This window comes from Podarcis raffonei, chromosome 4, assembly GCF_027172205.1.
Source record: "Podarcis raffonei isolate rPodRaf1 chromosome 4, rPodRaf1.pri, whole genome shotgun sequence".
Classification (NCBI taxonomy): domain Eukaryota; kingdom Metazoa; phylum Chordata; class Lepidosauria; order Squamata; family Lacertidae; genus Podarcis; species Podarcis raffonei.
The window spans coordinates 51,653,855-51,670,616 of NC_070605.1; the positions used below are offsets into that span (position 1 = coordinate 51,653,855).

Here is a 16,762-nt window from a genome sequence, read left to right on the forward strand (position 1 = left end):
GTCACAGACCAGTTTAAAAAGAACAAAGAATAATAACACAATAATTAAAACATACACATCTAAAATAAAACATAATGCAAATAATAAAAACAAAAAAATACATATTTCAATTAAAATGAGAGTTATAAGCGGCTTTTGCACACATCTATGAAAGGTCCAATTAACCTTGTCTGCAGCCTCAACCATCCTGAGTGAGAACCTCTCTGGTTTGAAAAGCATTTTCACTTTGCTACGGTCTTTTTGGGCCACAAAAAAGGAAAGAAAGTGAAACCTGGATGACTACTAGAAACATCTGTATGTTACAATGTAAGACAGCTTCAGCTGTTTAAATTCTTTGAATTTTGTTGCACGAAAGGTTTCATGAGATTAAAAAATGATCAAAACACAATATTTTTGGAGGCAGGGAGAGGAATTATTAGAAACAAATTTCCCATGTAAAATATCCTAACAAAAATGCATTTTAAGCTACTATTTCCATTTTAAAAGGTTACATCAGATTGCCTCCTTCCCTCCTATGTAGACTGCTTCTCTCCCCTCCCCATGTCCTATTTCTCAGGCCTTCATGAGAACACCACAACCGCTATCTGCTATGTACAGATTTTCCAACAATATCAGAGGGCCTTATTACATACCACTTCACTTGTACTTGCCCATCGTAATTTAATAAAGTCAACCTTCTATTATAAACAGCAAAATATTCTTACAAAAAAATGCTGATTGACATTTTCCCCTGACGGTCTTCCTGATGAACACATTTTTTTTAAAAAACCACCCTTTTATGTCTTCTTCCATCAAAGCTTAGCAATTAGTTTATGTATCAATCCACACATTGTCTAAACGAAGAATTCCTGAACTAGTATCAGTGCAGAAATGGCCTCTAGATACTGTTGGGTAATGTATTTTTTACTAGGTCCAATAGCAGAACTAGCCTACTTTGAACAAATGTTGCATAATGACAAGAGAAAGCACAGAGTATAAAGAACCCTTCTGTTCTATTTTGTTTCAATGACTAGCCTCCTAATTTCTTCTGACAGGGCATAGAAATGAGGCTTTGTGCAAGTCTACAACAGAAAAGCAGTTTTGAGTTTCTCAACTTAATCAAATACCAGTAGCACAGATCTTGGGAAACAAAGGTTCCCATAAGGCATTTCAACCTCAGTGACATTAGGTCATCACGATCACAGTTTGTAATAAAATAAAATCCCTGTTTACTTAGAGAACAGTCAATGGGATTGGGCTGGCCCAAGACATTTGGCTAAAAGACTCAAACTCTTGGCTTGGCAAATCCCAAAAGCTTTATTGATAAAATCAGCACTGTCTCATCAGCTCTAACTACAGGATACATAATTCAATGGTTCATAAGTAGACCTCTAGGAAACATGGCTAGCCATAAGTCCCAACCACGGTTCAAAATTAGAAGGGTGCAAGGCACACTTTGCGCCTAAAGATTCTCCATTTGCAAGCACCTCCAAAAGTCTGGGCGCCATTTTTGGTGCCTGACTGACACTCAAGGATTACAGAAATGTGTGTGCTTTGAAGTTTAGATTAAGGATAGACAATATGTTAAGGAGTTTAACATTAAAGAGTAGAGTGTGTTGAAAACTGGTATGGTACCAATATTTTTTGTTAAACATGCATTAACAATTTCTGCTAAAAATGTGATATTAACAATGTGTCACTTAAGAAGAGAAGAAGAGTTTGGATTTGATATCCCGCTTTATCATTGCCCGAATGAGTCTCAAAGCGGCTAACAGTCTCCTTTCCCTTCCTCCCCCACAACAAGCACTCAGTGAGATGAGTGGGGCTGAGAGACTTCACAGAAGTATGACTAGCCCAAGTTCACCCAGCAGCTGCATGTGGAGGAGCGGAGACGCGAACCCGGTTCCCTAGATTACGAGACTACCGCTCTTAATCACCACACCACACTGGCTCTCTTATGTGAATTGCTTATCAAAATGATAGTATTAGTTCATGCTTATCAAAATAATAAATAAAAAGTGTTGCCACACACCCCCAGTGGCGACTAGACATTCTGTTTTGGCTCCCACAACCCATGTCCCACAAGCCATTTGGCTCCTGGCTTTTCTATCCCAGTTTCTAACACTGACTCACAACATTTGACATGCCCCCGCCCCCCCCACTCTGCTTTTAAAGATTGGGGTGAAACCAAGCAGGTGTGCAGTTCTTGAAGTCAGTGGGAAGTCAGTGCTTGCAAGTGAGCACTCCTATGGAAAGGAGGGCATGTCCTTGTGATGGGACCAAAACCCAACCCTCTGACTCCCGCTCCAACAAAGACTCAGTCAACTCCCATCAACTGGACAGCTGCCTCTATGACCAAGAACTTCATTCTCTGGAGGTGGAGAAGAGACTGACTGAACGAACTCTGAATAACAACAGGCACTCGCCATGTTACAACAGCTGCAACACAGTGCAGGGCTGGGTGCAAGGTGTTGTGGCACAGCAGCTTCCTGGCTCCCAAAAGCACCTGCGCCATACCATGCTGGATAAACATGCTGGGAGAGGAGATACATGGTGGCTAGAGCATGGCAGCGGCATTCTTTCAGTAAAAGGTAAAGCTAAAGGACTCCCGGACGGTTAAGTCCAGTCAAAAGCGACTGGGGTTGTGGCGCTCATCTCGCTTTAAGGTTGAGGGAGCTGGGGTTTGTCCGCAGACAGCTTTCCAGGTCATGTGGCCAGCATGAATAAACAGCCTCTAGCACAACGGAACAACGTGCTGAGTAACAGAGCACACGGAAACACTGTTTACCTTCCCGCCCTTCCAGTTGGGAGCTGTAGTTCAGCAACACCTGGCGGGTCAAAAATTCCCATTCCCCATTCCCAACCTAAACAAATCAAAGCAAAATGTTTTACACACACTCTCTCTCTCTCTCTCTCTCTCTCTATATATATATATATATATATATATACCTTTTCCCTTCACTGATACATCAGCACAAAGCAAGAATGTGAGCAAATGTTGCTTTTAAATTACATTTAGTAATTTAGTATAAACACAAGGAATCATAAACTGCTTTTGATCCCTGAATTTAAACAATCATGAAGAACAATTGTATATTTTGAACTTTAAAATATTCATCTGCTATTCTAAAACCTAGACTGTTTTCTACTCTATCACTAAAAGAAGAAAGGAGCAACAAAGACTTTAAATGGAAATGAAATCAAGGTACCCAACAGATTCAAAACTTGCCATGCTTTTTGTGGGGTTTTTGCAAGCACAGTCTTGGAATCAGCTCTGCAAAATGTATAAAGTTTTATTGATACAGGCATTTCCTAACTTGAGATTGCCTCAGCCACTTGATAGCATGATAACTTCCTTAGGCCTTTACGGAAACTCTCTCTCTCTCTCTCTCTCTCTCTCTCTCTCTCTCTCTCTCTCAGCTTCCCTCTCTTGCTAGTCTGGAACACAGCTGTTCAATTAATCAGTCTGTTTATTTGAGGATGCCAACCCTCAGAAAGCAGGAAAATTGGGATCTTTTCCTTCTAACTCCATATGCAATTTTACTTTAAACTCCTCGTAAGCACCATCATATGTACCGCTTTCTATTAATATGTTAACCATATGAACATTTTCTCACTTTCTTGTTCTCATAAAAATAAATTGCTCATCTAATAATGGGGGGAAGGAAAATTATTTACAAGAAACAAATAACCTTCCATTTTTTCCCTTCACTTTTACTTCCTAATACACTTTAGGCATTTACTAAGTCTTAACACCCTGTTTCCCAATCAGAATTTGATTAGCCCATGGCTGACTCTGCACATAATGTTAACCGTAGTTTAATACTATGTGCACAGTTTTTAAGCACACGTGTTCCCCCTCTCCCCTGGCAGAATATATCTGAGCTCAGACTAACGATGGCTAATGTGAACTATAGTTCTTCATGGTAGGAGTGGCTAACCTTTTCCTTATACAGGGACACACTGATCCATGGTCAACCTTCATGTCTAAGTGGGTGTGGCCATTGTTTATTTATTTTTAAAAGAAATAAGGAGAACATTTTTAAGGTTTGGGTGGAATTGTCACAAAACATCTTGTGGCATCACAACCTATTGGGCAAACAGGAAAGGCCAATAAATAAAAAAATATTTGAAAAATAGTAATATGGTGGTAGTTTTGAAGGCCACAATCTGTGTGTGTAACAGGATGTGTATGAAAATAGTCAGTTGGGGGGGACGACACATTTTTTGAAAAGGAAAAAAATTGGGCCACACCTGGTTAAAAGAAATAAGTCAGCATCAGAAACCATGGTATGAAGTTAGCCTGTTTCCCTAAACCACAGTTTGCAAACAAATAACACTTAACAAACAGATTGTATTAATTACTTAAACTAATTAATTGCATTGTAAATTGTAGATTTTATTTGAAATACCATACATAAATAAAAACATTGTAATATCTAAAACTATTATACTGGGATGTTGATTTATCTCTTGCTGAGAAGAGGAAACCTATCTCAGGAATATGGAATCTGCAGCCTCCAGATATTATTGGATTACAATTCCCATCATCCCTGCCCATTGGCCATACTGGCTGGGACTCATGGAAGTTCAGCAACATATGTATGACTGCAGGTTCCCCATCTATGTCCTATTCTTGGAGAGGGAGAAAAGTTAAAATGCATGCTGCACCTTCTATCAGTGAAAACAATTTCTTTAAAATAATAAAGATCACTAGGGTCTATAGTTGCAAGATGCTGACTACCACCTCAGCAGTGAAGACTCCCTTGAAATACCTAGAGGGGATGGATGAAATTCAATAGGGACCCATAACTGAGTCGTGTGCCAGTGGTTCCTCACTTCCGCTGTAATGCCTGATACAACAGCTTAAAATGGACATGTTTACCAATATAATCCATGTATTCAAATATATATGCTTGTATATATAATTTTCATGCAGTTTCTTTTTTTTATAATAATATTTATTAAAATTTCAGAGGAAATACAAAAATATATTTAAAAAAGAGAGAAAAAAGGAAGGAAAAAAGAAGACAAAAAGATACAAAATACAGAAAAATAAAAATAAAAATAGTTAAAAACAAATCAGTCATTCCATATCCTATCATTCATCTGCCTATTTCCCTGACTTCCTCACACCTCCCTTTTTTTGTATCCTGATTCAATCATTGTTTCAGTAAATCCTTTCTATATTTTATCTTATAACCAATTAATTAACTCTATACATCCTATCCATCTTTCACCATATTCTAATGTTCAATTTACCTTACTTTATTTAACCTTATCTTACCATAAAATACCTTAACCTTATCTTAGCATAAAATACCTTAAAACTTAAAAACTTAATACTTATTTATCCTTATATCATTTCTGCTAAAGCCAGACAATTTCATTCCAACATTCTCCCTAATATTCATTAATTTTACACTAATTCCCAAAATAAAAATTTTTCTTTGTAGATTCTTCCAGTTTTCATCCAACGTCCCTTCTTCCTGGTCTCGGGTTGTGTCAGTCCTTATTATCCAATTCCATCTAGTCCATCAACCTGGTAGTCTGATATCCGAGGCTCTTAAGTCTCTTCCATGCCCCTTCTGCAGATCTTTTTCTTCTTGTTTAAGCTTGCACTTTTCCTTGTCTTTTGTTGGTCTCTTTCTTAGTTTCTTTCCTTTCTCCTTAGGGAGTAGGTCTCCGGGGAATTTCCATCCATACTCATGTCCATCTCCCCACGTCAAACCAGCCCATTCCCCACAGTCCCACTCCCCACAGTCATCAATATAATCCAAAAGATCTTTAACAGCATATTTCAAAATCTCTCCAAAGTTGAGATCCTCCTCAGCTCCAGATTCCTTCAAGCCTAATTCAAGTTCATTCTTCCAAAACAGCGGCTTATACTCCTGCAGGGCCTCGGGTCTCACCATTTGTGTTGCTTGAGGTAGCACCGTAGCTTCCTCCATTATTATCTGCCCTTGCATTTGCCCAGTCGAACCAGTTTCCTGGATTGGTCCCTGTATAATTTCTATGTCAATATTCCATATTTGTCCACATTCACTAGTTGCAACAGTCATCAAATCCAACTTCTCATTCATCAAATCCAACTTCTCATGCAACTGCTCCAGCAAAGCACTTGTCTTGCAAAAAGCAAGCACCAGGACTTCTTCCAAACACATTTTTATTCAAGGTCACAGTCTGGTCCCACGATGTTAATCTCGCAGCTGTGAAATCCCCAAGTAAACTGCAGCAACAATTTGACAAGCTCCCTCTAGAGGATACAATTTCTATTTGTGTCCATCTTTTTAAATCATGTCCAACAAAAGAAGGTTACTTTCAGTTTTCAAATATTTTGTTTCTTTAGAATGCAACAGGCAGCAGTGGAATCAATTTGTTTCTCTTTTTTCTTGCTATCTGTCAAAATGTTCCATTCACAGTCAATGAACGTCTCCGATAATTTCTGTCTCTGGCACCCCGTTCCCAGGTTTGAGACGGTGGAAACTTATTTTCCTTTACTCCCTCTCCAGCAGGCTTGAACAGTTTAATTTCCCCCCCTTTTCTCCTGCTTCCAAGGGGGTGTTTTAATGGTTATAAATGAAGGAAATTTCGACCTTTGTAAAGCGACTTTCCAGGCTATTAGCTTACAAAATTTTTGCTTCAGTCTATTTACAGAAAGCGGAAAGCGGACTTCCTGTTTTGAACCTTCCCGCTTCGGTGCCAAATTAAAATATTTCTTGATCCAATTTTCCGTTTCTACTCACGGGTACTTGTTTAGAATCCAATTGTTGACAGGAAAAAAGTCAGCGCTCTCCGGCAATGGCAATGCGGCTTCCCTCCGTGAAAATAGCAGTCAGTTCGCAGCACCGCGCCGATCACCCTCCTTCGCTCCGGAGCCCCAAAATGGGGTTCCCCGCGAATAGGGGAGGCGCTCCTGGTGCTATGCCGAACCCCACGTTCCCAGGCTTCTTCCACCTGGGATTTCTAGCGGGTCCCCACCTTCGCCGCGGCGGGTAGACCCAATTTCCAAGGAGACAGTTCTTCCGGTCGGAGGAACTCCGCCATTTCACCGATGGCGCTAACCCGGAAGTCCCCATGCAGTTTCACATGCTTACTTTCTTTCCTACTTTTTCTCTACATTTCTGCTACCTTTACATTTCCCCCAGATATTTATTGCAATCTATGCATTATATCCTTTGTGTGAATAGACATATTCTGTGTAGTATTCAAGATGCACAGTCAGGTTAAGTACTTAATTCATTCCGGAGGTCTGTTCTTAACCTGAAACTGTTCTTAACCTGAAGCACCACTTTAGTTAATGGGGCCTCCTGCTGCCGCTGCTGCATGATTTCTGTTCTCATCCTGAAGCAAAGTTCTTAACCCGAGGTACTATTTCTGGGTTAGCGTAGTCTGTAACCTGAAGCACATGTAACCCGAGGAACCACTGTATTTAGCCTAAAAACAAACAAACCTCAAAGCACATACTATTGATATATCAAGTTAGGAGTTAGTGAAGTTAAAATATCCCTCTCCTAAATGACATGTTTGGTAGATCTTCATCTAAAGAGAGAACAGTCACTTGATAATTCAACAGCTGTTCCAAAATCACCATCTTATACAATGACCTACTTTATGTCAACGTTCCCCTCTGGGCCTTGTGTGAGCTGTCACAACTGCACAAGCCTGGGAGCTCTTTTTATAATCATCATCATCATCATCATCATCATCATCTAATTAATTTATGCATTCCTGGTTTTACTACAGAAGTTGCCAAAGGCAATTCACTAATCTAAGAAGTTGGATTCAGTTTAAAGTATCACCTAGGCAACGGAAACAGCTGTGACTTCCCCTGCTTCTGAAACCGACTTTAGGGTCTAACATCAAAAAATATGAAGCTTCAAGATGTAGCAACACTCAGACTTTGAAATGGTGATCCAAATAATAAAAAAATGCATCGATAAATTCAAAACCAAGGCTGTATTCTGTATTTGTCTTCTATTGCAAATAACCTAACATGAAATGCACAGAGTTATCTAGCCTGGCAAGAGAAAATCATAGGCAAGGTGGGCCAAAACAGCAGGGGAGCTGTCCAGCGAAAGAATGCAACAAAAGAGGATGGGCATAAAAAGATGTTGCACCAGCAGCCACTAAGCAGGAACTGAATGGTTTTACAGTCGGACCTACTAACCCACACCCTTCCAAGGGCATAACTTGGTCATGATCCAGAACATCTATTAGCTCTTATCTCTTCCGTGTTGCCAAATGGACTGTCTCTCTATTAGTGGGGCAGGAGAGCTGAAAATTTATTTCACACCTGGCAACCAATGTGCCCCTTTGGTTTCAGATAGTACACAGGTAGATAAGTCTAAAAAGCCTGGTACACACATTTTTGCAGTCCTCTAGCGGCTATGCTGGCTCATTTATGAGAAGTAATGTAGTGTTAACTATGGAAGTGTATACTTGATTCTGACCAAACTAAGCCTCCTAGGACTGGATTTGATCCTGGGCCCATAATTGTCTCTGGTTCTGGTGTAGGATTGTGAAGTGTCCAGAGTTGTGTAGAAGTTGGTGGATAATACATCCCCTAATTCTGCAAACTCCCACCAAAAGGGAGACTCTGCCTTCTAGAGTTGCAACCTCAGGCTATCCCTCAGGGTTTGACAACTGCCTCTGGTCCCAATCTCTGCTAAGGCCAGTGCTGGAGGTTAAACACATCTGGGTCACAATATTTGGGTTTAACCACACACATCTGTATAGGACCCAGCATGTGACCAGACCCTGATCCAGGTAAGACATATTCACACGTGTCCTGTCCTTCCTTGAAGAGCTCAGGATGGTGTGAATGATTCCTTGTTTTGTTTTAATTCACACAATCCTGTGAGAAAGATTGATAATAATTTTATTGTTTATACCCTGCCCGTCTGGCTGGGTTTCCCCACCCACACTGGGTGGCTTAAAGTACATATAAAAACAAAGTAAACATAGATTGAGAAATAGTAACTGGCCCAAGGTCACCCCGAGAGTTTCACTGCTGAGTGGCAATTTGAATTCATATCTTTCTAGCACTCCAGCCACTGCATTATACTGGTTCCCAGGCCATGCCTGATCTTCTCCTAACTGTTCACCTCGCCTTGAGTTCTTGTTCTGTGCTGCCCAGTCAGCATTTCCTGCCACTTCTTTCCACAAAGCTTTTGGTCCTGATCCCAGTTTTTACTGGACTCAGATAACTGACTTGGCTGCAAGCTCAGTTACTTCTGATTTTGTCACCTTGACTGGGCTACTTACCCAGTTCCCAACTCATATTTGCAACCAACTCTAACTTAGTATACAACTTTCTCTGGATCTCCCCCAACAATCCATCCAAACCCAGTCCCGTTCATGTAGAGACTCACTCTTACAGTTCCCTTGTACTGATCTGTCTAAGGCAAAGCATTAGCACAGGACATGCAAGACTGCTTCAACAACTCTTAGGATCCATTGCAAGAAACTGCAGGCTGTGCAGTCAAACAGAACGGCCTGAGGGCAAACAGTCACTGTGGACAGTCACTTAATCCATGAGCTGTCGTTTTACCACAACCTCTCAAAATCTCAAGTTGTGTTTTAATCCAAACTGTGAAGAGTCTGGAATCCCTGAAGCAATTAAGTGTTGCTGTCATATTCATTAACAGTTTGCTCGGAGTCCCGGTCTTGATGGGAAATATGTTGACGTTCATGGTTAACATCAACTTGACATTCTGTCTTAATTTCAGCTCTTAAACACTGCTCAAAGATTTCTAAACACATGTACCGCATTAAGAATGTGCATTTGGAATCACACATTCTGACAACTGACCTCTAAAGTATAAACCCATTTATAAGCTCATTTATCTTAGGCATGCCGGAGGTAGCTCTTTGGATTCTGACCCACATTTTGGAGAAGTAATGGTTTAGAGAGTAACTGGTTTAATCTCAATGAGCCAGGAGGAAGAAATAAGTTTTAAGATTATACAGTATTAAGGTTTTTTAATTTACAGGGCAGCAGCTGAAATGCTTTAAGCATCTATGCACCGATGCAACTTGATTACTAATATCAGAAAAGCGGTGATATAAGTCACTACCCTTCTACATGTTTTGCTTCCTTAACAGAACAGGATGCCTCAGGGTGCACAAGCTATAATGATTACATATTCCAATCAACTAAACATCACAATGGAGTATTCGAGGGTTCAGACAGTGCTTTATTAACCCACAATGTGTGTCGGAAAGTCCTCAACTATGGTTTCACTGTATACAAATGAGTCTCAAGCTAAGAAGCTTCCAACTAGAAATATATATATATATATATATATATATATATATATATATATATATATATATATATATATAATTATTCACTTTACTGCAGTTTGTTACTGCCTAGCTGCTTCTATATTCACCAACTTCTATATTCATCACAAGAAGTGACGTCCTGCTAAGGCTAAGACCTCTGTCTGAAATTTTAGTCAGAGCTAGCAATGGTCTGGCTCAGTATAAAGGCAAGTGTTCCTAGCAGCACAAATAAATACAGAATGCGTTAATATGAGCATGATACAATCAGCTTGGGGCATGACTTATTCTCAGCTGGGGTTGTTGATGAATAAGCACAGCAAGACCAATTGTATAGATCACACACCTAAGGAGGGGAAATTACTTTCTTTAGTAATGTAGGCATTCTAAGGATTTGTCAAGACCCTGATTCCACAGCCCTTAATTTGCTGTAATCAATTCCAATTCTGTGGCTTCACTTTGCTTAGAGGTAGTGGAGGACAGGGGTGCCTGGCGTGCTCTGGTCCATGGGGTCACGAAGAGTCGGACACGACTAAACGACTAAACAACAACAACAAAAGGGCAAATTTAAGGTGTGAGGTTGAAATACTCTTCCACTGGATTCTCCATGCATTTGTACTCTGCCTAGTGCTGGGAAACACTCACTGCTGTGCCTTGCATTGCTTGATTTTTTGACCTCACCTAATGCATATGTATGTATGTGTAATACATTTTCTCCTTCTCACAATGCTCAGGGCATTTATATGCCTCTAATTGCTTTAAATGTGAAATGTGTTATGGCAAATGAAAGCTTAGGCCATTAGTGCTTTGTTAGTCTTCAAGCGCTCCAAAACACTCTGCTGCAATTGCTGCAACAGACTACGTGGCTACCCCTTGGTATATTTCACCCTAGCCTCACTGAACTTAATCGGAGGTACTTCTGAGCAAGTCTGTCCATTTTTATTGGGTGATGTCTAACTAAGCTATACTCAGAGAAGACCAATTGAACTCTAAGTTCAATATCTGCCACAAATTGTTTATAGCTGACAGACACCTACCATACAGCGGTACCTCTGGTTACATATTTAATTCGTTCCGGAGGTCCGTTCTTAACCTGAAACTGTTCTTAACCTGAAGCACCACTTTAGCTAATGGGGCCTCCTGCTGCTGCCGTGCCGCCTCTGCGCGATTTCTGTTCTCATCCTGAAGCAAAGTTCTTAACCCGAGGTATTATTTCTGGGTTAGTGGAGTCTGTAACCTGAAGCGTATGTAAACCGAGGTACCACTGTATATTGGTTTGTCTGTCCATCTGCTTGTTCTCTATACTGTTTGGGGATCAGAAAAGCAGCACATACCTTTCTTGCTGCTAGTGCACATGAACCTACCCTACAGGAAACAAACCTGTCTACACAGGCCAGCAATCATCGAATTAAAAAATTGTTTGACTGACCTAGAAAATTCAGAAATGAAAAAAAATAAATCTATACCCAAGCAAGTTACAAAAATAAAGAATATAGAGAATAATGTCTTCAATCTGTTCTGATCTGCACACAGAGAGATGGTAAAAAAACAAAACAGTACCAGCCAAGAATTTCATGTTTGGAGACAGAGGCCACAATCCTGTGCCCATTCTGCTAGGCGTACACTCTACTAAACTTAATGATGCTTACTTTTTAGTAAACACATCTAAGATTCCATTGTTACTCGGTCTATTAACAGCACAATCCTAACCATACCTATTCAGAAGCAAATTCTATGGATTTCAATGGTGTTAACTCCTAGCAGGGTTAGAATTGCAGTTTTGGGTATGCGGAGCTGTACATACTGAGGCCCCCAGAGCCATATGAGTCGATCTTCTCCAACAACATTTGTGTGGGCAAGGTATAGACACTCTGAAAACAATCACTACCTGCCTGTCTAGCCAATCTTTCATTTATATTAGCAGCAGCCATCCGTGTCATAGAAAGGAGATGAGACTTGGTGAGAAATTATTGTGACTGAGGTGAGGAGGGATGATTTTGTTTGTTAATACAAAGTTGGGGGCGGGAGATACATTTTATGCCTACAGTTACTCATCTGCTTTGACGCTATCACGCTCCCTGCTAACAGGAAATTTGAAAACTTGCACAAATGTCCCCATCTCTGATCTGCCGCACAGTAGTCCTGCTAGCTAGATAATAATTGGCAGAATGAAAAGGAAAAAACTGGGACAGGATATAACATTCCTCCCTCCCTCCCGCCACTTTCCAGAATACAAAGCATGTATGATGTGCGTCAAGCAATGAACAAGACATAGGTTGCCTTAATGTTCCTGTTTGTTGGTATCAGTGTAGTTTTTTTGATGTTGTCATTTAGGCTCCCAGCTTCCTATTCTTCTCAGTAGAAGTACCCATCAGTTCCCATGTTCAATCAGCTGTCTCCAATTACATACAAAATGAACAGCAAATAATATGCCATGTGCTGTGTTTCAGTAAATGGCGCTGTGGTCTAAAAAACTGAGCCTCTTGGAAGGTCAGCGGTTCGAATCCCCGCAATGGAGTGAGCTCCTGTTGCTCTGTCCCAGCTCCTGCCAACCTAGCAGTTCGAAAGCACGCCAGTGCAAGTACCGTATATACTCGAGTATAAGTCAACTTTTCCAGCACATTTTAAATGCTCGGCTTACTCAAGTGAGGGTCCTTTCGGGCTGCTCCTTCTTCCTTCGCCTTTGCCACTGTCAGCAGCAGCGGCGGAGGAACGAGCAGCCCAAAAGCAGCCCTTTGGGGCTGCTTGTTCTTCCTCCGCCGCTGCCGCCACCAGCCTCTGGTGTGGTGAACCGGCTTATACTCGAGTCAGTAAGTTTTCCCAGTTTTCTGTGGTAAAATGAGGTGCCTCGGCTTATATTCGGGTCGGCTTATACTCAAGTATATACGGCAGATAAATAGGTAAACAGTGTTTCTGTGCACTCTGGCTTCCGTCACGGTGTTCCTTTGTACCAGAAGCAGTTTAGTCATGCCAGCCACATGACCTGGAAAGCTGTCTGTGGACAAACACCGGCTCCCACGGTCTGAAAGTGAGATGAGCGCCGCACCCCATAATCGCTCCAGGGGTCCTTTACCTTTTACCTTTACTTCAAATGTAGTTTTACTTTTTAGGGGACTATGCACAGAGGCAGAGCCCTCCCCTCAATCACTGCAGCTGGTCCAGAAGCTGCCTATGGTGCAGGATGGAGCATGTTATTGCGCACATCTGGCACATCTCTTAAATGAGCTGCACGAGCTACCTGTGCGCTTCCAGGCCAGGCTTAAAGTTCTTAAACAGATTTGCAAAAGCCTTAAATCAAGGACAGGGAGCCTCAGACCCAGGGGCAGCAGCAGGGCTAGGGGAGGAGTGAATGCTTGGCTTAGTATTGTGTGCAAACCAGGTCACTGGCTTTGTGATTCTTAAATGAAAAGCAATATAATATATATATATATATACATATATACATATACATATACATATATACATATACATATATATATATATATATATATACATATATACATATATATATATATATAAAGTATCTATAGTTCCATAATCTGGGACTTCATTTTAAACGTATTTATGATTTTCACACCTTTGGACTACAGAAACATATGAGCAAGACACAAATTAAGACATAGTTGCCTGTTCCATCTGCAGCAGGCATGGGGAATCTGTGGCTATCCAAATGATGTTGGGCTACAGTGCCAACCATTTTTATGTATAAAAATACTTATAAACCAAAATTTAATTTTAAAAAGTATGTAACATATATACAACAAAAACTATTTTCTTCTTCTTTAACTGTCAGCAAAGGTTGCTGAGAGCTGCTAGCAGACCCTAGTCCCCTCCCAAAGGTACAATTCCCAAAGTATACTAACATCCAATCCCTCTGCACAGGGAACTTTGGGTACTGTAGTTGTGAATGGAATAGGGTCTAACAACTCTCAGCACCTTTATCTAACTACGGCTCTGAGAATTTGGCCGGGGGGCGGGGGGGAGCCATGACTATTTGAAGAGGTTTCTTAGTGCATTAAAGGTCTAGTGTGAATGTGGCTCTCTGGGATGTAAAAACTGGTATAGCTACTATCCATTTCTTAGCACCAGAAATTCTCACAACATTGTTCATAATTCATTGTTTGGCTGCTGTAGACAAATTGCCCACCACATTGCCATTCACTCCTGCTGAGAATTGCTTGTAGCTGAATTTAGGAGATGTACCTTTCTTACTTAAGCCTACGTTAAGAATGCATGATTCCAGTTCCCCATGGACAGAAGCAGCAAAGACCAGAAAAAGAAGTGGCTTTCCTAGGGCTTTCTAATCATTACTGCCACAAACCTGTCTGACACATATACACACTATGCTTTTGCACTGTGCCAACTAAATGTAATGCTACTGCCATGAATTTAAAACCTTAGTTTTTTTGTGTTGTACTCATACAGCTATAAGGCCACAATGTGGTTTAAACTGAGAAGTCTTGGGGGATGATGCTTGTGGATTTCATTAAAGTCCCTCTTACCTATCATCTCATAACTTGAGCATGGTTTTTGCCTTTCCCCCCTTGTGCTCACTTCTGCCCATTCAAAGGAAAGCATCAGATGATTGGTTACGTTACCATAATTTGTACATAGGTTCTCAACCTCATTGGTTTTTACCATTACTTTTAAGAAAGGTTCTGTTTAGAAGTCTGCAAACTTTTTACACAATTTCATAAACATAGAAAAGAAACAACAACACAGGGCATGAAGGAGATTGGCTGTGCAGTACAAAAAAAGATGAGGCTTAAAACAGTGACTTGGGGGGAAATCACTCATTTCCAAAACCCAATTACAAACCAAAATGGCTATTAATACTTATACTGGGACATCACAGTCCTTCGTATGAAAACTAACTGTCAAATCCATCCTTTGTTGCTTCACTGCCACAACCAAATTATCAACCACCTGGGCTCTAACAGGATATAGAATCACAGAATTGGAGAGTTGGAACCAGGGACCCTGAGGGAAATCTAGTCCAACCCCCTGCAATGCAGGAACATATGGATGATAAACCATTATTTTTCTTGGCCTGCTTTGCAAGGCGAACATGCTGTAGAAAACAAACACAAAGCTCTTTGTAATGGAGAAAGCAACAAACTAGGACTTGACACTGTGTCCTGTTATGACATGAGGAGCAACTTATCTCCATCTCTCCACGTTCCTTCAACGTGAACTAGGGTCTTGATTATACAAGCACCCTCCTTATCCTGAGGAGAGCTGTGCAAACTATTAGCCTGAACAGACTGAATGCCTTTTGTTAGCTTCAGGCAGAACTCACTGGCCACAACTTGAAAGCTAGAGAAATGTTCATTAAATTGAACAAAAGGACAAGACAATCCAGAGGATTGGGAGGGGGGAGAGTAGATGACAGAAGATTCCACTTTGAAGCTGAAAGATTTGCATTCTTGGTGGTTGTTAAAAACTATTTATGTTCAGGCAGAAACTTACATGCTGACAGTACTGCAAAATCCCTTCTTTTGTCGCAATGCAGCTCTTGGTTCCAGAAGGGTCAGATTCCCATTTTCCATTCTGAACATTCATATGCATATTCAGCTTGCCACAGAACATGGCCACTTGGGGCTCCGCCAACAGGCCAGCATTTCCATCAGTAGGCACCTAGAACAGAAAAGGTAGACAGTATTACTTCATTATTGAAACCACAACAACCTAAAGTAACAAACCTCTCTGTGTGTGCGTGCATGTGCACAGACATGCACACGTAAGAGCACCTGCAAAAGTTCAAAAAGCGTAAAACAAATCATGACTTCACACATTAAGGCTGGCAAAACATGCATTTCAGATTTACTCAGCTTGGCTACAGCTGTTGTCAATAGGCCTTTCGTGACATGGCAACAAGAGAAAGCATGGATCTGGCTGTGAACCCACCCACTCATATGCATATGGCAGTCACCCAGAGATTTCAGAAGGCAAACAGCTGACTCTGGTGTCATAGGGAGAAACACAGAAGGAGCACCTGGGAAGGCGCCATCAGTATCTTAGCAGTTACAATACTATAGGGAAGGGCCACACCTATAGCCAGTTGTTTCCTAGCCAAAAGACAGTATTACTCCTCTCCAAAAGCCATTTGTCATGCTGGCTGACACTGACTAAAAAGCTTACCTGTGCCTTCACATAGCAATGGGAGATGCCCCCTCTTTTTTTACCGGGAACTCCCAAATGCACAGATAGTTTTTTCCAGATACAGCAGTTAATGTTTTGGCCTGCACTTTGAAACCAAAGTGTAGGTAGAATACGCTGAATATGCAAAAGCATCTTGGAAGCCTAGGAGCTTAGTGACCTTGAAATGTACTGCTAGCAGAATTTGTGCTCATTATTCAGGGTTGGAAAGGAAAAACTCACAGGCTTTCAGCATCTGAACACATCTGAATGTTTTGCAATGCAATACATGTTCTACAACCTTCATATATTTGGAAGGCAAGAGCCATAGCTCAGTGGTAGAACATTTGCTTTGGGA

General features: G+C 40.9%; 1 protein-coding gene across 4 annotated transcripts in view; it reads right to left on the reverse strand.

The window, feature by feature from the left end:
* The window catches only part of APP (amyloid beta precursor protein), a 147,213-nt gene that overhangs the window by 93,629 nt on the left and 36,822 nt on the right, over positions 1-16,762 (reverse strand). For all 4 annotated transcript variants that reach the window (XM_053386540.1, XM_053386542.1, XM_053386539.1 and 1 more), the window contains exon 2: positions 15,736-15,903. In XM_053386540.1, the coding sequence (XP_053242515.1) occupies positions 15,736-15,903 (168 nt within the window). The remainder of the gene's footprint in view (positions 1-15,735; positions 15,904-16,762) is intronic.